Below are 21,830 nucleotides of genomic sequence, written 5' to 3'. Positions count from 1 at the left end.
TCACGTGGGGGGGTCCACTGTTCTGGCACCAGGGGGGGCTTTGTACACCCATATGGCCCCTGACTTCAATTCCAACCAAATTCTCTCTCCAAAAGCTCAATGGCGCTCCTTCTCTCCTGAGCATTGTAGTGTGCCAGCAGAGCACTTGACGTCCACACATGGGGTATTTCTATACTCAGAAGAAATGGGGTTACAAATTTTGGGGGGCATGTTCTCCAATTACCCCTTGTAAAAATGTAAAATTTGGGGAAAAAACTGCATTTTAGTGAAAAAAAAATGTTTTGTTTCATTTACACATGAACTTTAACGAAAAGTGTTAAGGCTAACTGGACCCCTTGTTACGTTCCTTGAGGGGTGTAGTTTCTAAAATAGTATGCCATGTGGGTATTTTTTGCTGTTCTGGCACCATAGGGGCTTCCTAAATACGACATGCCCCCCAAAAACCATTTCAGAAAAATTTGCATTGCCACCATTGCCTCTTGAGAAAGCCGCAGAGGCGGCGAAACATGTAGAGGCGGCAATAGTGTGATCTTTTAAGCGACACCAGAGTGATCCTCACAATAGATAGCCACTGCAGGGCTACCTAGTTATCTAAGAGGAGACTGCTCCTTCATAACAAATTTATTGTAATACCAAGATCACCTGGTTGTCAGTTTTAACCTATCTTTTCAGTGGGGATTTATTTTTTAATAATAACACATACAAGTTACTTTTTAGGGATAAGCAATAGGGGTTTCACACCCCGGGCCTCGGCCTTGGGGTTTAGTTATTTAGCAGAAGAGATGGGGTTACAAACTTTGGGGGGCATTTTCTCTTATTACCCCTTGTAAAAATTAAAAATTTGGGGGAAAAAACAGCATTTTAGTGAAGAAAAAAAAAATTTCATTTACACATCCGAATATTTGTCAAACACCTGTTGGTTGATAAGGCTCACTGGACCCCTTGTTACGTTCCTTGAGGGTTGTAGTTTCCAGAATAGTATGCCATGTGTTTTTTTTTTTTGTTCTGGCACCATAGGGGCTTCCTAAATGTGACATCCCCCCCAAAAACCATTTCAGAAAAACTCACTCTCCAAAATCCCACTGTTACTCGTTCCCTTCTGAGCCCTCTAGTGCACCCACAGACCACTTGACATACACATATGAGGTATTTCCTTACTCGAGAGAAATTGGGTTACAAATTTTAGGGTAATTTCTCTCCTTTTACCCCTTGTAAAAATTCAAAAACTGGGTCTACAAGATCATGCGAGTGTAAAAAATGAAGATTTAGAATTTTCTCCTTCACTTTACTTTGAGGGGTGCAGTTTTTATAATGGGGGTCATTTATGGCGTATTTCTTATATGAAGGCCCCTCAAATCCACTTAAAAACCCAACTGGTCCCTGAAAAATTCCAATTTTGAAAATTTTGTGAAAAATTTGAAAATTGCTGCTGAACTTTGAAGTCCTCTGATGTCTTCCAAAAGTAAAAACATTTCAACCTTATGATGCCAACATAAAAGAGACATATTGTATATGTGAATCAATATATAATTCATTTGGGATGTCCATTTTCCATAAAGTTTTCATCAAATTTTAGATTTTTTTCACCAAGAAATTATGCAAGTATTGACAAAAATTTACCACTAACATAAAGTAGAATATGTCACAAAAAAACAATCTTGGAATCAGAACGAAAAGTAAAAGCATCCCAGAGTTATTAATACTTAAAGTGACAGTGGTCAGATGTGCAAAAAATGCCCGGTCCTTAAGGTGAAAATGGGCTTGGTTCTTAAGAGGCTAAAGGCCTGGTGGCTGGGAGGCAGAATTGCCAAATAGACTGTTACTTGCAGTTTACATAACTTCCATAGATGTCTGTGGGAGCTGCATAAATAGCATAGCGTAGCACCACTAGATACACGGTTTACATAACCAACAAAGGAGGAGGCCTTGTCATAAATGCCCCAGAAATCAGCCCAGCAGTAGGAAATACACTACATCTTTTGCTATGAGCAGACACACAGGGCTTCCCTTCCACACGCAGCCATGTGTGTGCAGTAAGCCTCCTAACCTCACTGCACACACAGGGCTGTGGCAGAAAAGCCCTGTATGTCTGCTCATAGAAAAATGTGCAAAGTATTTTCTGCTGCCCAGCAGATTTTTTGAATAGTGATATCTGCTGCGTATGAGCTATGTGTGACCCTACCCTAAAGGTTACTGTCAGTATAACAAACTTTTGAAATGTTGCCCACACATGGCAAAAAAATCAATTGCAGACTAGTACAGAAAAAAGTTTGCATCTGCCGGCCAGGTAATGAGCGATTCGCTGTTGCTCACTTCCCCGGCTGATAACTAGCAATTGCAGCAAGTCTGAGAAGTGAGACCCGGCGCAATCAAAACTTTTGCCATGTGTGGGCAACATGCCAAAAGTTTGTTATACTGACAGTAACCTTTGAATTTCATGTATTCCCTACATTAGAGAAATCGACTGCTGATGCTTTTCCAATTTCTCATTTATTATTTTCATTGCTAAGCCCCAAATATCCCTCTCCATACAGTGAGCATAGACTTGTGCTCTTCTTTAGGAGATCGGAAGAACTTTCCACTTTGTTTAGTCTTTATCCATCTCTCTTCTAACAGTGATTCATTTAGGTGGTATGAAGTGTTTTTCGCTCTGGCGTGATTGTAAAAGCCGCATTAAATGACATTACAGAAGCATTAATTGCAGAAAGCGTGGTTAACATCTGTTTTTCCTGTTCTGTAATTCTGCTTTTATAGCCTGCACACCATGTTATTACTTTAGTAAAGCAGTATGAAAGAAAGCCATTATGTGATCTTAATTGTACTTTGCTGGTTTACGTTCACTATTACTGTGTAAATCTGCATGGGTCCTAAAACAACCCACTAAAATGACACCTCTGTGTGTGTGAGTCCTCGGTAGGCTAATAAACGTCTAATTGATGGCTTATTATGAGCTTCTAGTCTGCTGGGTGAAATAATGGGAATGCCACATGTCTGAATTCATAGCCTTTCTAAGAGAACATAGATGAAGGTGTATGGGACGTGTACTACTATGGACTGTGTGAGATATACCATTGTAAATAAAAGATTGAGTTTATATGTGCTGCTCTATTTCCAGAACATACTGCTTCTGTGCGGGGATCAAAAGCTTGGTCTGCCTTACTCTTCAGTCCTGCACAGAAAGGGTATGTGTTTAGGAAAAGGACCGAACATAGGGGGGTATTTATCAAAGGATTTATGTGGTTTTTTTCACGTAACTTTGGCGCAATACTTTGGCGCAGTGTCTTTTTGCGCCAAAGTTTGGCGCATCTTCTCCATTGTCATTTTTACAACTTTCTCAAAATCACACGGTCCTGTGTGGGATTTTATCTTTAGTCAGTAATTCATCATTTGCGCCAATCGATCTTTGGCGCAAATCCCGATTTTTTTTTGGCGCAAATCCCCGCCAAGAAATTTTGCACATGGAAAACACACTTAGCAATGTCAGAAAATGTAAAGGCGTCAAAATACATAAAACAAAATGTTTTGTGAAAGCATCGACGCCTCCAGGGCTGCGCAATACTATCCTGCGACATAGTTGTCTCTGAGGAACCTTCACCCTCCGTTGAGCCAGCATTGGACATGGCCACACAGGTTCAGGAAAGGTAAGCACTAAAGCAGTGGTCTCCAACCTGCGGACCTCCAGATGTTGCAAAACTGCAACTCCCAGCATGCCCGGACAGCCAACGGCCGCAGGTTGAAGACCACTGCACTAAAGTAAAAAAAAAAACAAACGACTCAAGTTGAAAATAAAATCAATTTCACATGGTGGCTATAAACTAGGGATCGACCGATATCGCTTTTTTAGGGCCGATACCGATAATCGGTGGAGGTTAGGGCCGATAGCCGATAACTTATACCGATATTCCGGTATAAGTTATCGGCTATTTATCCCCCCGCAACACCGCTGCAGATCATTGATTTAAAGCGGGCGCTTTAAATCAATGGACTGCACTGGCTTTTGCGGTGCCATAGGCCGCCGCCGCCACCCGCTTCTCTCCCCCTACCTGTCAGGGTGGTCCGGGCCATCCATCCTTCCGGGTGGAGGGTTAACCAGTCCGGGCTGTCCTTCTTCTCCGGGGGTGCTCTTCTCCACTCCGGGCAGGCTCCGGCCTAGTAACGCAGCATAGACGCCGCTGCGCAGTGACGCCCGTGCGAAGCGACGCACCTGACGTCACGGCGTAGCGGCATCTATGCAGCGTACTAGGCCGGAGCCTGCCCGGAGTGGAGAAGATGACCCCCGGAGAAGGACAGCCCGGACCGGTTCACCCTCCACCCGGAATGCCGCCGGACACTACAGGAAGGATGGATGGCCCGGACCACCCCCATTACGGGTAAGTTTAATTTTTTTTTATTGACTCGGAGGGTGGGGGAGGGGCCCGACCGGTATAGCGGTATGGGCAAAAATCCATACCGTGGGAGAAAAAAAACGGTATCCGGTTCATACCGGTATACCGCCCAGCACTACGGTGGGGGGTGCGACGCGGTGCGGGGCATTATCTGCTTATCGGCAAGGTAATTGCCGATACCGATAATGCCCAAAATCGTGATTATCGGCCGATAATATCGGCCATACCGATAATCGGTCAATCCCTACTATAAACCCCACAAAAGAAAAGAACTCATGTCGCTTGCTGATATACTGCAGGAGGGACTCCAAAATGGCTGCTCTACAGGGTAAAATACGCGTCCTCTGTGGCGGTAAGTTCTGTGTAAAAGGCGCTGTGAACAGCTGATTTCAACATTTGAGCCAAAATTACTAACAACTTGCACCAAATGATAAATTTGGTGCATGTCCACGAAAACCAAAGTGAAAAAAAAATGGGTAAAAAGAAACTGTCAACAGGCAAAATTGATAAATACCCCCCATAGTCACTATTAAAGGGGTACTCCGCTGCCCCAGCGTTAAGAACATTTTTTTTCTGAACGCTAGGAGCAGGCGGCAGGGCATGATGTCACAGACACGCCCCTCGTGATGCACGTCATGCGCCCTCAATGCAAGTCTATAAGAACAGGTGTGATGGCTGCCACACCCCCTTCCGTAGATTTTCATTGAGGGGGCGTGATGTCATGACCCCGCACCCAGCATTCAAAACAAACGCCGGGAGCTGCACAGAGACATAGGAATCCCCACAACAAGACATGTTATCCCCTATCCTTTGGGGCGGAGTACCTCTTTAAACTACATTAACTCCATTAAATTCAGTGGTCCTGCCGGCCTCAGATCACAGTGTACAATGGCAAAACAGGTTGCCGGTGGGTGTATACCTGCGATATGTGCAGGCATCGTAATGTGAGTTTTGGTCTAAATATTTTAGTTTTATTCTTGCTGGCATGAAATGTACATCATTTTTAATACTGTGTGCAACAGAAAAGTGTTAGAGCGTCTGTCACTTGACAGTACTTAATGTTTGGGTGAATAAATGAATCAGAGCAGCTAGAAGCACCCTCCCATGACCACCCTTGGCTTGGCGACTAGTAGGTGACTAATTTTCTTAATGGTTATCTGTAATTCAGTTTATTTATTAAATTGTTATGCTTATATTTACACAGTTGTCATTTTTTTTATTTTTTTTAAACACAATGATTTTTTTTTTTTCAGGTTATACCTAAGTTCATTTCTTTACTGCAGCACAACAGAAAATGGTGAGTCAATTTAGCATATTTTCATGTGATAAACATATGTTTACTTTTTAGGTTTATTAAAAAACATTTTACCGTTTGGCTTGTGCAGCTTCATGTATCGCAGTACAATGCAAGCCGCTTTTTTTGAAATATTATATTCTTCAACATTGCCATTGTCTGATACCAATCGCAGATCATCTTTCATTTTTACCAGAACAATTTAAAAAAATTTGGTTGCTATCTGTCAAATACAAAAATCAGACAGGCCATTGTGATAGAATAAGTCACACGTAGGCCCCCTTCACATATGTGGGTCATCCAGCGGGATTTCCCTAGAAAAAGCACTTGAGGGAAACATTTGAATGGAGCAATTTACATTCATCCGGTGTCTTAAATTGGACGCCAGACTGTAGAACATGCCACACGGGCGCTGGACAGGGGAATGCATCTTGCTGTGTTCTATCCGGCATTCACAATTAATGAAAGTCGAATCCTAAACAACTAATGCACTTTTCTCATCAGTTCTAGCATCAGTTACGGCGAGTTTAAAGGGGTACTCTGGTGGAAAACTTTTTATTTTTATTTATTTATTTTTTAAACAACTAGTGCCAAAAAGTTAAACAGATTTTTAAATTACTTCAATTTAAAAATCTTAATCCTTCCAGTACTTATCAGCTGCTGTATACTACAGAGAAAGTTGTGATGTTCTTTTCAGTCTGACTATAGTGTTCTCTGCTGACACCTCTGTCCATGTTAGAAACTGTCCAGAGCAGTTCTCCTGCTCCTGACAGTTCCTGACATGGACAGAGGTGTCAGCACAGAGCACTGTGGTCAGACATAAAAGAACTCTGCAGCTTCCTCTGTAGTATACAGCAGCTGATAAGTACTGGAAGGATTAAGATTTTTAAATAGAAGTAATGTACAAATCTGTTTAACTTTTTGAAAAAAGTTGTTTAAAAAAACAAAAAAAGATTGTTTTCCACCGGAGTACCATTTACTGTTAAGATGGCCAGGTGTTGCATAGAGATCAAAGGTGGGGTGGTGGTGGCGGCGGTGGTTTAAAGGAGTACTCTGGTGCAGAGTATTCTTTCTCCGTCCTGCCTGGGCTGCAAAAAAAATGAAAATTAACCATCTCTCACCTCCCTGGGTTCCCACGGAGCGCCACTACAGCTGAACGGTCCTCCGGTCCATCCTCTCGAAGCGTCACATGGCGCTTAGCCTATCGCCGGTCGAGGCTGAACATCGCGGCGGCCGGTGATAGGCTGAGCGCCATGTGACGCTTCGTTACACCCGGAAGTATGAAGAAAATGGACCGGAGGACAGTTCTGCTGTAGTGGCACTACGCAGGAACCCAGGGAGGTGAGAGATGGTTCATTTTAATTAATTTTGCAGCCCAGGCAGAACGGAGCAGGAATACTCTGCACCAGAGTACTCCTTTAAGGGGTATTTATAGAATCCTATGTCCCTTGATGCCCCGCTCTGAGCTCATATTTTCATTTATTCTGTGCTTATTCTATATTCTGAAAAGTATTTGTCTTGTTTTTCCTTTGGCTTAAAGCTCTATCCATGGTTCTGGGAGACAAACCAGGAGTTTCTTATATGCCTCTGATGTAGTGGATGCACTATTAACCATTCTGAAGGTGGGAAAGGCTGGAGAAATCTACAATATAGGTAGCAGTTTTGAAATATCTGTCACCCAGCTTGCCAAAGAACTAATCCAAAGGGTAAGTTGTAGAAGTTATCACAGATCATTCTTTCCCTATGAGAGCTGGTTAGGGTATGTTTACAATGAGGAATGCTGCTGCATGTGGAATCCATGTGGAGTTTCCACGAACACACCCTCAAAACAGTGTTTCCCAACCAGGGTGCCTCCAGATGTTGCAAAACTCCAACTCCCAGCATGCCTGGACAGCCTTTGGCTGTCCAGGCATGCTGAGAGTTGTAGTTTTGCAACACCTGGAGGCACCCTGGTTGGAAAACACTGCCTCAGAGCATCATATTGCTTTTATCAGCTTGCGAGTTGCATTTTACTTTTATTTTTGGCCCTCTGCTATGGATCATGTGTAAACGACAAAAGACATGTTCTTCTAGTTGTTACTGTCATGTAAGTAGCCTAAGAGCTTTTTCCTAGACTAAAGCTACATTTTAGAAGTCCTATAGCCCCATGTGACACACTGTTCATTATTTGTGCTGTGAATACAGGGTATTCACAGAAATAGCCAGCCAGAGTGAAAAAGTCCCAATCCCTATCCTTTCCATTGCATTTTCCCGTCTTGTATTATTTTATCTCTGCGTTGTGTGCAGTTATATCTGCCACGGTGATCTTTTTATTACAATGTCTAATGGTGTTTGGTGGTGGTGCTCATTTTGAGACTTTCCTAAGAAGTAGTAAATTGCTTATTGCACAAGGTTTATCGAAAGAATAATGGTATTTAGACGCTTCGATATAATGTTTTATGGTGGTGGGGGGGGGGGGGGGGGGGGTGAGATTCACCTGGGATTGGCTTTACTTGGATGAGAAGACAAGTCTGGTTCATCCAGACCAAGCCAAACAGCAAAAGTAGTTGTAAGCTAAAATGTGGTTAGTTGGAGAGAAGTTTACAAAATAAACCCAAAATGTAACCTTTGCCTGTCTGGCACTTAATATAGTAGATGTAACTTGTTTACAAGCTTACAAAAAGACTTCCAGTAACCTTTAGGGTGTGTTCACACGGCCATCTGTCCCCGTTTCTTTATCCCCGTTTCTGTTCTGTTCATGCAGGCTGTAAGCGGATTAAAAACTCATGTCAATGGGATGTTTTTACAATCTGTTTACATCCGTTTGTACCCGTCTGCACTCATTTCCGTTTTTTTGATGGCAGGAAAAACGGCAAATGCAGTATTTTTTTTCTTCCCTCGAAAAAACGGAAGAACAAACGGATACAGTAAATTAACATTGAAGTCTATGGAAAACGGATGAGCCTTTAATGTCATCCGTTTGCATCCGTTTTTTGATCCGTTTTTACTTCTGAGCATGCTCAGAAATTTTTTTGGTTCATTAACTGAACAATAACGGATTCAAACATCCGTTTGTATCCGTTATTATATATTTTTTTTTTTTTAAAGCCGTTTTTATTTTTGACTGTAGAAGAACGGGCGGGTCTAGACGGCCGTGTGAACGCCTTAATCACAATTTACTCCTACTAAGAAATTCTGCCTCTCCTTGTAGAGAGAACTGCCCTCCAGTAAGTCTACGTTTACATGGCAGAATTTCTGCACAGAATTATTCTGCAGTAAATTCCACATAAATGAATTCCCCATTGTCTTCCATCTGGCTATAAATTCATGCAGAATTCCATGCAGAGATTCTGGCGTGTGAACATAGCCTAAAAATTGTATTCACATGTCACAGATTTGCCTAAATCTGTTCTGTATTTTACAAGGGCATCTGCAGCAGAAATCGTACTGTGACTATCTGGGCTGTTCACATACCAGAAATATACCCCGTTTTCACACTTATCCAGATTTTTCCCCTGCCTTTCAATTCCGTTAAACCCCCCCCCCCCCCCCCTCTAGTATTGGATGTAGAATGTGAGGACTGAGGTGTGCAATCCATTTCTAAATCATCAAATCCTGAACATGTGAACAGGGCCTATAGGTAAGGCCAGAGAGCTCACATGAAACCCCTGTACTCATACAGGAGCAGTATATTTTGTGCCAAGGACTGGATCGTATCCTATCCTGTGAGATAAAGAACAATTACACTCATTTCACTAACTTATTTTTCCCCCCTCTTGCAGTGCAGTAAAACACATAAATCAGTATTAGATTAACACATTTGGCCCTAATTTACTATTGTAAACCCGACCTGTTTTGTAGAGTTGTGTGCCAAAATGTGTAGCATTGTGCCACAAATTATGTCTGCGCCAAAATTCTCTATTTTACTTAAAGGGGTATTCCGGGGTTCACTAACTTTTAACTCTCCTGCCCATTATGAGTAATTATGCTAGTTTTACATTTACTTGCTATACCGTTCTGCCGTGGATTCTTCTTCTTTTTGTCCCCCTTAGGTCTAGTGTTTCTGTTCAGATCCTGATGACGTTTGTCTCACAATCCTTTGCGGTTCAGCTGGTGTCAGGGTGCTTGGCTATTTTTTGTATTTCCTCACAAGCCAGCCCCCTGATGATGTTTGCGGTCCATCTGTATGTCCTGATGTGCAATCTGCGCAGGGAACGCCAGCACATCAGGACGTACAGATGGGCCGCAAACGTCATCAGGGGGCTGGCTTGTGAGGAAATACAAAAAATAGCCAAGCACCCTGACACCAGCTGAACCGCAAAGGATTGTGAGACAAACGTCATCAGGATCTGAAAGGAAACGCTAGACCTGGGGGGACCATATAATGAAAAAAAAAAAAAAAAAAGAAGACGATCCACAGCAGAGCGGTATAGCAAGTAAATGTAAAACTAGCATAATTATTCATAATGGGCAGGATAGTTAAAAGTTAGTTAACCCCGGAATACCCCTTTAAAACACCCAAAAAGGGGCATGGTTGCTGTGGAAAGGGGCGTGTCCAACAAAAAGGGGGAGTGTTTCTCAACATATTTACTAATGTTTCCACAGAAGATGTGGTGGATTTGAGCTCTGGAAAACCCCATAGCTATGAGCAGGTGTAAAAAAAAACGTAGGGAAATATTAGTAAATACTGTGGAAAAATACCTGTTGGAAAAGGAAAACCACAAGGAAACTCCACTCTTAGGCTAGAGTTACATATATGGAGCGTCCTGCTCTGGTGAAACTGGGCGAAAATTGCCACAACTGATGCCAGAAGTGCATCAGTTGTGCATTATCCGGAACGTAGCAAGACACATTCCCGTCTGTGCCGGTCCGGCGAGCCCAATCAGCTGGCATCAAAACTGAGATGCTGAATGATTGTGAACTGTCCTGTTGAACTGAAGGGATCCGTTCTTGCTTCATTTTCCCTCCGGTGCATTTTCTACACTTTCTACACTAAAACACTTACCGTATATGTAAAGGAAGCCTTAGTAAATCAGGGCCATTGTTTCTTTAGTAGAAAATGTTTTTGATTTTCATGCGCACCCTGAAGTCTCAGTGCGGACACTTAGAAGTGCCGCTTACCCATTACTGACGAGCTGTTGTTAATGTAATGGACTGCACTTCTGGATGGAGTGTGATAAGTTGACGTATGAAGCACTTAACAGCCAGATGTCCACAGCTATTCAGGACTACTTTTGGGACTTATTTTCACTTTGTCATATTCTCCGTAATGAAAGCATATTTCTTCTCTGCCTTTTCAGCTATTTTTGTCAAGATACAATTATTGTTATTTTTTACTTATGTGTTTTTTCCTCTTTAAGATCCAAAATACTTCCTCTGATACAGAAACCGAACATTGGATTGATTATGTGAAGGACAGGTAATTCACAGTCCAAGCAGTCATGTACCTTTTACCGTAAATGTATCTGCTAAATTTACAGGGTGGGCCATTTATATGGATACACCATAATAAAATGGGAATGGTTGGAGATATTAACTTCCTGTTTGTGGCACATTAGTATATGTGAGGGGGGAAACTTTTCAAGATGGGTAGTGACCATGGCGGCCATTTTGAAGTTGGACATTTTGAATCTAACTTTTGTTTTTTCAATAGGAAGAGGGTCATGTGACACATCAAACTTATTGGGAATTTCACAAGAAAAACATTGATGTGCTTGGTTTTAACGTAACTTTATTCTTTCATGAATTATTTACAAGTTTCTGAGCACTGTGTTCAATGTGCTGCCCATTGTGTTGGATTGTCAATGCAACCCTCTTCTCCCACTCTTCACACACTGATAGCAACACTGCAGGAGAAATGCTAGCACAGGCTTTCAGTATCCGTAGTTTCAGGTGATGCACATCTCGTATCTTCACAGCATAGACAACTGCCTTCAGATGACCCCAAAGATAAAGGTCTAAGGGGGTCAGATCGGGAGACCTTGGGGGCCATTCAACTGGCCCACGATGACCAATCCACTTTCCAGGAAACTGTTCATCTAGGAATGCTCAGACCTGACACCCATAATGTGGTGGTGCACCATCTTGCTGGAAAAACTCAGGGCACGTGCCAGGTCCAAGCATTCCTAGATGAATTTTCATTTCTGTCTGACCACAGTGCTCTCTGCTGACACCTCTGTCCATTTTAGGAACTGTCCAGAGCAGGATAGGTTTTCTATGGGGATTTGCTCCTGCTCTGGACAGTTCCTAAAATGGACAGAGGTGTCAGCAGAGAGCACTGTGTTCAGACAGAAAGGAAATTCAAAAAGGAAAGAACTTCCTGTGGATCATTCGGCAGCTGATAACTACTGGAAGGATTAAGATTTTTTAATAGAAGTAATTTACAAATCTGTTTAACTTTCTGGCACCAGTTGATTTGAGAAAATACATTTTCAGTGGAGTACTACTTAATTTTTTTTTTATCATTATAACATTTCCAAATAAAAAAATGTTCCGGGTTTATTGGTAACTCAGCTTCTTTATTTAGGATGAAATTAAATGATTCTTTTAATATTTATGTATAACATATGATGGTGTGCCCTGTAACCCAATCTTATGGAGTTGAATTGAGTATATATTGAAATAGTATATATAGGAGGACATCTATCATTGGTAGTACACCTTTTTTCTCATTTATTTTAGGCACAAAATTTTGTGCAGTTGCCATTTTTGCGGCTTTTTTCTGTGTTCTTTTTGGCATGAATTTATTATGTGCGCAAAGCCTACTTTTTTTGTGCAAACTTAGACCACCTAATAGGACATGTACAAATGTGTCAGAGCATAAACCTGAAACCTTGCTCAGCAGCTCACTGGTTTTTAAAATTTGTGCAGAATTTATCTGTCTGTGCACCATTTTGAGAAACTGCATAAAAATACACCAAGCAAACATGGGTGAAATCTTTACTACCTTACACCAACATTGATAAATATCCCCCATAGTGTATAAATGCGTGTGTGTATGTGTATATTATATCATATATTCTGTCTTTTAAGACCTGTCAATGATCTTCGTTATTTGATGAAGTCTGAAAAAATGCACAGCCTGGGATGGAGACCAAAAGTACAGTGGAAGGAAGGCATTGAAAGAACAAGTATGTTGTATATTTTCTATATTATTATTTTTTTTTTTTCCAAAGAAAAAGTTCCAGACCCTGCACTGAGCTGAAAATCAGCCACTGTTTTTCATAATCCTCTTGTTAACCTGGGGCTTTCTTTCAAGTACCTTTTAGGGTACGTTCAGACGAGCGGATCCACAGCGTATTTTATGCTGCAGAACCACCGCTGAAGGACCGCTACAGGGTGCCTTTGGATTTGCCTGCTCGGAGCAGCAATACGCCGCTATGAGCAGACACACTGCTGCGATTTGCGCGCATGTGCGGTGTACTCGCGCACACATCACGTCTGTGCCCCCTGCTCCCTGAGCTAGGCCGAGAGCAGCTGCGATGTGCAGAGTATAATGTGCGTGCGCGCAGCGACTCCAACATCGCAGTGTGTCTGCTCGTAGTGGCGTATAGCTGCTCAGAGCAGGCACATCTAAAGGGGTCCTCTGGCGCAGTGTAAAATACTGAGGTCCCCAGGGATCAGACATTTATCACCTATCTTGCTAATAGATGATCACTATCCATTATGGGAAACCCCTTTAAAGGAAATCTATCACCAGCGCCACCGGCACTAACCTGCTGGTACAGGATAGTAGTGCAGGTGATGCTTATTCCAAAGCTGACATTTTTTTTTTTCACTAAGTATGCCGAGAAATCCAAATATGTAATCGAAGTTCTTTGGTGCACTGGCTGCACGACTCCGCCCTATGCAGGGAACATGTCAATTCTACTCAGCAGGAGTAGAACAGCAGAGACTGCCTGACCAGGACTGGCTCTGTATCTACTGCATGCTGGAGGTGTAGGATCTGTGGTGACAATCATGTGATCAGTACCCGTGAGGCTGGAGATCAGCAGTGCAGGATAGAAGAGAATGTGGCTGAAGGACCTTTAATGATGGTAATAATGTGGGTGGAGCTGGGCGGGCAGAAGAGTCCACTGAGGAGCTGAGAATGCCCCAGTACACCAAATCACTTCATTTACATATTCAGATTTTTAGGCAGAACTCCGGTATCGGGCCGCATAGGAAAACAATCAAACCAATCAAATACTCCTAAGTGTCTCAGGGCCAAACAATGAAAATTACAATTTTAGGGACAAGTCCCCAAGGACTGCCCTAAACTAGAGACCACTTAACTAAATTATTAAAACTTAACTTTGATTACAACTACTTAATTATAAATTGTGCTTTTTGGTACCATAGTGAAAAAATGTTAAAAAGTCCGGTCATCCACTCTGTGACTACAAATGGATCAATACTTCCAATGTGCTTTGTGACCAGTGTCACTGTGGGAAAATCTAGTTCTTACAGACAGTGCTACCACTACTGACTAGAAAGAACTCCCACCCAATTACAGTATTACTCTTGTGTCACTAGGATGCCGTTATATAAAAACATTATAGCCCCTCCTGCTAACGTTTCGCCAGCGTACCGTGGCTTTTTCAAAGAAGGGAGTCTTTTTCAAAGAAGTTTATTTTCTTTTTCTTATTTGGCAGTAAACTACTCCTTTAATACATCTTGCAGATAAAGAGTGTTTCAGCAGCACCAATATTAGCTTACAGCTTCTTTGTAGAGGTCTGCTGATGTGCATCCTGATACCAGTAGTCCCAAAACCGGCCACCATAAATGTCCAGATAGAAAGTCCAACAGAATAAACTTTCACATCTTTATTAGCATCCCGGTACAGAGTGCAATGGTTTGACCACAGTAGGTCTTTGTCAAGCATGCTCTGTACTGGGAAGCAAATAAAGATGTAAAACTTAACTGTGTTAGATTTTAATGCATCCTGGCAGTAAAAAGGTTAAACAATACTACAGGTTTATATCAGAAATTCAAGTGAACAAATACCTGGCACTGGTCCCAAAATGAATAAAGTCAGTTCAAACAGATAGGAGGATGTATAGATAATAATAAATCAGTTGTGGAGGTGCTACATGTGAGACATAGATTCCAGTAACGTGTAGAGATACAGAGAAACATACACGGAGCACTCACCAGGTAAGCTTGATAGAAGATCTACTGCCTCCGCTCCCCACTGAACAAGATTTTTATTTGTTTGGATTATATTGAAATAAAGATCTATCAAGCTTACCTGGTGAGTGCTCCGTGTATGTTTCTCTGTATCTCTACACAATACTACAGGTTTACACCATCTAGTCATTATTGTTTCTCTACAACACTTCATACTTTTATACATTTTTTTTCTGTCTTTATTACTTTCTTAGAATTCTTAAGTCTAACATTCACTTCTCTATCCAATTAAAGGTGTAATCCGGTGGAAAAAATGTTTTTAAATCAACTGGTGTCAGAAAGTTAAACAGATTTGTAAATGACTTCTATTAAAAAATCTTTACCCTTCCAGTACTTATTAGCTGCTGAATGCTACAGACGAAATTCTTTTCTTTTTTAATTTCTTTTTGTCTTGTCCACAGTGCTCTCTGCTGACACCTCTGTCCGTGTCAGGAACTGTCCAGAGCAGGAGAGGTTTTTTATAGGGATTTTCTCCTGCTCTGGACAGTTCCTGATACAGGCATCAGGTGTCAGCAGAGAGAACTGCGTACAAGACAAAAAAAAGAAATTCTAAATGAAAAGTATTTCCTCTGTAGCATACAGCTGCTAAAAGGTACTGGAAGGGCAAAGATTTTTTAATAGAAGTCATTTACAAATATGTTTAACTTTCTGGCACCAGATGATTAAAAAAAAAATGTTTTCCACCGGAGTACCCCTTTAATGGTTGCGAGCAGAAATTACTTCTAGTCATCATCTGTCTTTTATACCTTCAGAGGAGCTTATGAGTTTTGGGCTTTTTGAATCATGGTTATGATGGTACTTAAACATTAATACACAATCAAAAATGAAGGATTCCCAGAAAAACTTATAATAAAAAATGTTTCCATGCCCCATTCCTTCCATGGTGCGATTATCGGGAGAGAAGTGCAACATCTTTATTTATGGACCATATTTATATACATAAAAAATGTATCCCTTGTGTCGTACTCCTTAATTTCTTTTTTTTATTTTTAGCTCATGGTAGTCATGTAGTAACTTTAGGATTTTGTTAGACAATTGCATGGGAATTGAAATGGGGCAAATGTGATATGAAATCCATAATCGCAGAAAGAACTAGACAGCACAATACACTGTTGTGCACTGATAATGTGACGTAGTGTTGTGGTTTTACTTAATGTCCTACACTGGCTGCAAGCTAATGGGTAAAATGCTTTTTACTGGGAAGTTTAACATCCACCAAAATATAGAAAAAAATATTTTATTAACCCTTTAAAGATGCAACATTGTTAAAAATTATACATATTTGGTAATAAAAAGGGTTATTCCGGACAAAAAGCGTTCCCCTCATTCTTTTTAGTCCTATGCATTTATGATATCTGTATTTGAGAAATGTATATATATCAATCTGCCTAAAACCTAAACTGTCTGGTGTTGCCCATAACAACCAATCACAGCTCAGCTTTTATATCTTAATGAGCTCTGGTAAAATGAAAGCTGAGCTGTGATTGGTTATGGGCAGCACCAGATAGTTTTGGTTTCAAGCCGACTGAGTACTCTGGGCCATGATGTGAGCTCATGTCATATAGCATCTTGTTATGCATTATGTATAGTACACAGACTTTTAGAGCCTGTACTCGGACACCTTCTATTTGTGTATTGCATTTGTCATCCTTCCACTCTTTATATTTAACCCCTTAAGGACTCAGCCCATTTTGGCCTTAAGGACTCAGACAATTTAATTTTTACGTTTTCATTTTTTCCTCCTCGCCTTCTAAAAATCATAACTCTTTTATATTTTCATCCACAGACAAGTATGAGGGCTTGTTTTTTGCGCGACCAGTTGTCCTTTGTAATGACATAACTCATTATATCATAAAATGTATGGCGCATTTTTTGCGCCATGATCTGTACTTTTTTTTTATACCACATTTGCATATAAAAAACTTTTAATACATTTTTTATAATTTTTTTTAAATAAAATGTATTAAAAAAGTAGGAATTTTGGACTTTTTTTTTTTTTTTCCGTTCATGCCGTTAACCGTACGGGATCATTAACATTTTATTTTAATAGTTTGGACATTTACGCACGCAGCGATACCAAATATGTCTATAAAAAAAAATTTTTACGCTTTTTGGGGGTAAAATAGGAAAAAACGGACGTTTTACTTTTTTATTGGGGGAGGGGATTTTTCACTTTTTTTTAACTTTTACATTTTTTTACATTTTTTTTTTTACACTTGAATAGTCCCCATAGGGGACTATTCATAGCAATACCATGATTGCTAATACTGATCTGTTCTATGTATAGGACATAGAACAGATCAGTGTTTTCGGTCATCTTCTGCTCTGGTCTGCTCGATCACAGACCAGAGCAGGAGACGCCGGGAGCCGCACGGAGGAAGGAGAGGGGACCTCTGTGCGGCGTTATGAATGATCGGATCCCCGCAGCAGCGCTGCGGGCGATCCGATCATTCATTCAAATCGCGCACTGCCGCAGATGCCGGGATCTGTATTGATCCCGGCACCTGAGGGGTTAATGGCGGACGCCCGCGAGATCGCGGGCGTCGGCCATTGCCGGCGGGTCCCTGGCTGCGATCAGCAGCCGGGATCAGCCGCGCATGACACGGGCATCGCTCCGATGCCCGCGGTTATGCTTAGGACGTAAATGTACGTCATGGTGCGTTAAGTACCACCACACCAGGACGTACATTTACGTCCTGCGTCCTTAAGGGGTTAAAGGGGTACTCCACTGGAATTATTATTTTTTATTTTATTTTTTTAAGTAAACTGGTGCCAGAAAGTGAAACAGAAATGTAAATTACTTCTATTAAAAAAAAAATCATAATCATTCCAGTACTTATCAGCTGCTGTATGATCCATAGGAAGTTCTTTTCTTTTTGAATTTCCTTTCTGCCTGCTGACACCTCTGTCCATGTCAGGGAATGTCCAGAGCAGGATAGGTTTTCCATGGGGATTTTCTCCTACTCTGGACAGTTTCTAAAATGGACAGAGGTGTCAGCAGAGAGCAATGTGGCCAGACAGAAAGGAAATTTAAAAGAAAAGAACTAACTTCCTGTGGATAACACAGCAGTTGATAAGTACTGGAAGGATTAAGATTTTTTTTATAGAAGTAATTTACAAATCTGTTTAACGTTCAGGCATTAGTTCATGTTGATGTAAAAAAAAAAAAAAAAATATATATATATATATATATATATATATATATATATATGTTTTCCAGTGGAGTACTCCTTTAAGACATATACTACACTGTACAAGTGGTGCTGCCTGAGCACACTGGGGTCAGGTTTGTGTCCTGTATAACGCCTAACTTCTCCAAGTTGCAGGCACCGAGAGGTGGTGTTCACACTAGCATGATACAGACATTGTAAATAACACAGGCAGTAACTTCTTTATGCCAGGGTTATTTTTATTTTAGGTAAAAACTTTATTAACAATAGACATGTTTGGTATTGAATAGCATTGATTTCCAAAAGTCATATTTGTTAACTTGATTTTGTTTCCCTTTTAGTTCAATGGTATAAAAACCATTTCCACAACTGGAAGAATGCAGAGAATGCATTAGAACCATTTCCATGTCATGGATAACAAGAAAGGAGGAGCAAGGAATCACGGGAACACAAGACAGTATAGTTATCCTTTTTCTACCTCTGAGGAAGAAATGAATATAGTACATTAAAGGGGTACTCAACTTTTTTTATTTATTTTATTTTTTTCAACTGGTGACAGAAAGTTAAACAGATTTGAAAATTACTTCTATTAAAAAAATCTTAATCCTTCCAGTACTTTTTAGCAGCTGTATGCTACAGCCGAAATTCTTTTCTTTTTGAATTTCTTTTTTGTCTTATCCACAGTGCTCTCTGCTGACACCTGATGCCTGTTTCAGGAACTGTTCAGAGCAGGAGAAATCCCCATTGCAAAACTATGCTGCTCTGGACAGTTCCTGATACGGGCAGCAGGTGTCAGCAGAGAGCACTGTGGACAAGACGAAAAAGAAATTCAAAAAGAAAAGAATTTCCTTTGTAGTATATAGCCGCTAAAATGTACTGGAAGGATTAAGATTTTTTTTAATAGAAGTAATTTACAAATCTGTTTAACTTTCTGGCACCAGTTGATTTAAAAAAAAAATAAAAAAAAAATGTACTCCCCATTAACATGATGGCTCAGTCTATAGAACGGCAACACTGGAATGTTTGACTGCCATTGAATTGCATTTATATACAGCATTGTTTCCCAACTAGGGTGCCTCCAGCTGTTCCAAAACTATAACTCCCAGCATGCCCGGACATCCAAAGGCTGTCCGGACATGCTGGGTGTTGTAGTTTTGCAACAGCTGGAGGCACCCTGTTTGGGAAACACTGATACAGTACCGTATATACTCGAGTATAAGCCGACCCGAATATAAGCCGAGGCCCCTAATTTCACCCCAAAAACCCAGGAAAAGTTATTGACTCGACTATAAGTGTAGGGTGGGAAATACATCATCCCCCATGTAATCATCCCCCCTGTCATCATCCCCCCCCCCCCTTCATCATCACCGCCTGTCAATCCCTTCATCACTGGTCTTCAACCTGCGGACCTCCAGATGTTGCAAAACTACAACTCCCAGCATGAAACCTCCGGAGGTCCGCAGGTTGAAGACCACTGTGGCCTTCGTCATCATCCAGCCCCCCCTTTTGTTTTGTACTCCCCTCCCCTCGGCAGGAAGTTAGGGTGAGCTGGTCCAGGCCATCTATGCTGCAGGGACCGTCCGGTGGGGAGGAATAGTCGTTGCAGGCTGTCCATTTTCACCCGGGGGGGGCCTCTTCTTCGCGCTTCGGGCCCGGACTAGTGACGTTGCCTTGACGACGACTCACAGGGACGTTGCGCATGAACATCCCTGTGCGTCGTCGTCAAGGCAACGTCACTAGTCCCCCCCCCCCTGGTGAAAATGGACAGCCCGCAACAACTAACCCTCCTCACCGGACAGTCCCTGCAGCATAGGTGGCTCGGACCAGCTCACCCTTCCTTCCCACCGAGGGGGGGGGGGCTGGATGATGACGAAAGCCGCTGTGGTCTTCAACCTGTGGACCTCCAGAGCTTTCAAAACTACAACACCCAGCATGCCTGGACAGCCAATGGCTGTCTGGGCATGCTGGGAGTTGTAGTTTTGCAACATCTGGCGGTCCGCAGGTTGAAGACCACTGAGAAGGGATTGACAGGCGGAGAGTTCACTTGAGTATAAGCCGAGGGGGGCTTTTTCAGCACGAAAAATCGTGCTGAAAAACTCTGCTTATACTCGAGTATATGCGGTATATGGTCTGGCATTGGTTAGCTTCAATTGTGGAAACGATCAATGTAGAAACCGCTATAGAGCCCACAGTCTATAGAGCCCAGACCTATACGTCCCTTTAGCTTTCATTGGTAGAGCAGGAGCTTCAGTGTCATTCTCCAGAAAGGGGAGAAATGAGTGGCCTATCACAAGAGCCATTGTAACCTATGAGAGCAGGTTATGTGCCTTATAAAAGTATACTGGTATGACTGGCTTATAGTACAGTCAGCTATTATAAGCCCATGTGCTATCTTGTGCATAATCCCCTTGACCGCCACGTCCACATGCCCTTTTGCTCCCCAACCCATTTCAGTGTTTGTGCAATAAAAAAAAAAAAAATATGCGATCAAATGTTTTTCATTGACAGAAATTAAAGTTTATCACAGATGTTCTAAAATAAATTATGGGAAATATTTCCTAAAATTAGCACTTTATAAATTGTTAAATTCTACGATCTCTTTTAAAGTGTTATATTATTTGACTGTTGCTGTTTATATTTTATATGTCTATTGTAGTAAACGGTTTCATGAAGTGAGGAAGGGGGTCTGCTACTGGTCCTGTATGTGTATGGAACTGTGGATAAGAAATTGTAGCACAGGAAGGAGCTTGTGTCCAGTACAATGGAAGGCCAATCTGAACAAAAGCATTTTATTGTAATTTTTACATTGTAAACATTTTTTTTTAATTAAATGCCTAATAAACATTTGTATAATAGTAATAAAAGTGGTACATTTTCTACATGCTCAATACATATCGTTCTACAGCATTTTTCTCCAGGGAGCAGGAAGACGTTTGTGGCAATCTGACATTTGTCTAGGTGCATTATTATTATTATTATTCTTTGTCAACACGTGTATTAGCCAATAGCCTCACCAAGGGTACATTTTTATCTTAGACTAGAAGTGTTGGCAAGGAGTCTGCCATGTGCAACTGTATGTGTGCAGTATGGAACTATAATACAGCATCCATAGAAGAGTAGAATTTTGTATTTTTTGTCATATCACATAACAGAAAAAAAAACTGTTTTTATTTTGGGCTTTTATTTGTTAAATGGGCACTGTCAAATATAAAAACTTTTTATATGTTGTACAAAACAATAGTTTTTCTAATATACTTCTTTAAAAATAAAAAAAACACATTTTATTTTAAAAAAAATCCCACCCCTAGGGGTCCCCATACTTCGTGGGGCAATGATGAGTACCACGGCAGCATTAGCTTGTCCAAGGGTCATGGACAAGAGATTTAAACAAAGTCCAGCTCACATCCTGAGATGTTCTCTGCACGGATTCGGCACTCAGACTTTGGTGTCTTGAATCAGCAAAAACAAGGAATGATCCAGCAGTTTCAAAAGAACAACGGCTTTATTGTCAAATCTTGTAGAATAAAATCTTGCAACAGCTTTAACACAGAAGACCACATCTTGATGCGTTTCGAGTGCATGCGCTCTTTGTCAAAAGATACAGACTTACACACATCGGGGGAGATTTATCAAAACCTGTGCAGAGTAAAAGTTGCCCATAGCAACCAATCAGCTTGCTTCTTACATTCCTAACAAGGCCTGTGAAAAATGAAAGATGCCATCTGGTTGCTATGGGCAACTGGGCAACCTTGCCTCTCCACAGGTTTTGATAAATCTCCCCCATCGTGTTTAAATGCTAACCAGCCCCTGTATAGGGGGAAGGAACTACATAGC

At 41.3% G+C, this 21,830-nt stretch overlaps 1 protein-coding gene across 4 annotated transcripts in view; it reads left to right on the top strand.

Moving 5' to 3' along the window:
• TGDS (TDP-glucose 4,6-dehydratase) overlaps positions 1-20,906 on the top strand; it is a 57,398-nt gene extending 36,492 nt beyond the window's left edge. For 2 of the 4 annotated variants that reach the window (XM_056555588.1, XM_056555590.1), the window contains 5 exons: positions 5,639-5,682; positions 7,220-7,385; positions 11,019-11,077; positions 12,691-12,788; positions 18,338-18,799. In XM_056555588.1, coding sequence (XP_056411563.1) covers positions 5,639-5,682; positions 7,220-7,385; positions 11,019-11,077; positions 12,691-12,788; positions 18,338-18,414 — 444 coding nt within the window. In that variant the 3' untranslated portion in view covers positions 18,415-18,799. Of the gene's footprint in view, positions 1-5,638; positions 5,683-7,219; positions 7,386-11,018; positions 11,078-12,690; positions 12,789-18,337; positions 18,800-20,652 lie in introns of those variants that run through there. The other 2 variants (XR_008888531.1, XM_056555589.1) reach the window with 2 other exon arrangements.
• The last annotated feature ends 924 nt before the right edge of the window (positions 20,907-21,830 follow it).

This window comes from Hyla sarda, chromosome 2 (genome assembly GCF_029499605.1).
Source record: "Hyla sarda isolate aHylSar1 chromosome 2, aHylSar1.hap1, whole genome shotgun sequence".
Taxonomy (NCBI): Eukaryota; Metazoa; Chordata; class Amphibia; order Anura; family Hylidae; genus Hyla; species Hyla sarda.
The sequence above is the reverse complement of the archived record's forward strand: the minus strand, read 5'-3'. Positions and strand labels throughout refer to the sequence as shown.